This window comes from Stegastes partitus, unplaced genomic scaffold (assembly GCF_000690725.1).
Source record: "Stegastes partitus isolate 25-593 unplaced genomic scaffold, Stegastes_partitus-1.0.2 Scaffold562, whole genome shotgun sequence".
Lineage (NCBI taxonomy): Eukaryota > Metazoa > Chordata > Actinopteri > Pomacentridae > Stegastes > Stegastes partitus.
The window spans coordinates 164,370-165,406 of NW_007578293.1; the positions used below are offsets into that span (position 1 = coordinate 164,370).

General features: G+C 44.1%; 1 protein-coding gene across 1 annotated transcript in view; it reads left to right on the plus strand.

The window, feature by feature from the left end:
• Positions 1 to 1,037, plus strand: part of LOC103362205 (spondin-1) — a 137,437-nt gene that overhangs the window by 131,910 nt on the left and 4,490 nt on the right. Inside the window, exon 15 of the mRNA XM_008288496.1 lies at positions 474 to 725. Within this exon, the coding sequence (XP_008286718.1) occupies positions 474 to 725 (252 nt within the window). The remainder of the gene's footprint in view (positions 1 to 473; positions 726 to 1,037) is intronic.

A 1,037-nucleotide genomic window follows, 5' to 3' on the forward strand; every position in this document is an offset into this window, starting at 1 on the left:
TTTTCTTGACAGCACATTACTGTAAAGTTACACAGATTTACTGCATTAAAATCAGCAGAAACATCATTACTTTACAGATATTTCCACTTACTCTCCACTTATTTTGACATTTTTTTCTGGCACTTTTTTGTCTGTTTTGTTTTGTAAAGTATTTTTTTCCTGAGTCCTACAGGACAACCAGAGCATCCTGTTTGCATCCTGACGCCGTTTGGCTTTACTTGAGTCTCACATTGTACCATGCAGTGCTGTCCTTTGGGTATCACACTAAAATAAACTTTATTGTAAATGTAAAAACTGTCCAGGTTCATGTATCAACCAGAACCAGGTATAAAGTGTTCTGGTTTAGATAAATGTAAATCTGCGTCTGCGTTTTAAAGCTCAGAATCACTTTGACTCAACTGAAGCTTCACTTGATGGGAACATATGATCCAGGCCGATAAACTCGCTCCGTTTTCTCTTCTTCTTCCACCCAGCCGTCGACTGCATGGTCTCCGAGTGGTCCGAGTGGTCCGAGTGCAACAAGTCCTGCGGTAAAGGACACACCATTCGGACCCGGATGGTGAAACTGGAGCCGCAGTTCGGAGGCAGCGCCTGTCCTGAAACCATCCAGAGGAAGAAGTGCAAGATCAGGAAGTGTCGGCCGAAGACGAAGGAGGAGCGAGGGGGAGGAAACAGGAGGAGACGAGGCAAACAGGGACGAGACTCAGCGGCGGAGGAGCAGCCAGGTTGGTTGTGACGGTCCGGTAAAGCTGCTGCAGCAAATAAAGATGATCTGTAATGATGCCAAAGGTGTTCTTCACTGGTAGCCCTCCAGACCGTCTACCTGGAGACCATCCCTCCTGGAAGTTTTTATTGTTTTCCAACACTGAGTCGTGGTCAATTTAATTTGGCTGTTTGGACAAGAATTCCCCCCAAAAAATCGATTTGATGTCAAGAGCGGATTTTTAAAAAGTAATGCCAATTAAATAAGTAAATGTAAGTGATTGCAAAAGTATTCACTTAAAGTATCATCACAAACACACCATCCCCGATGTGAA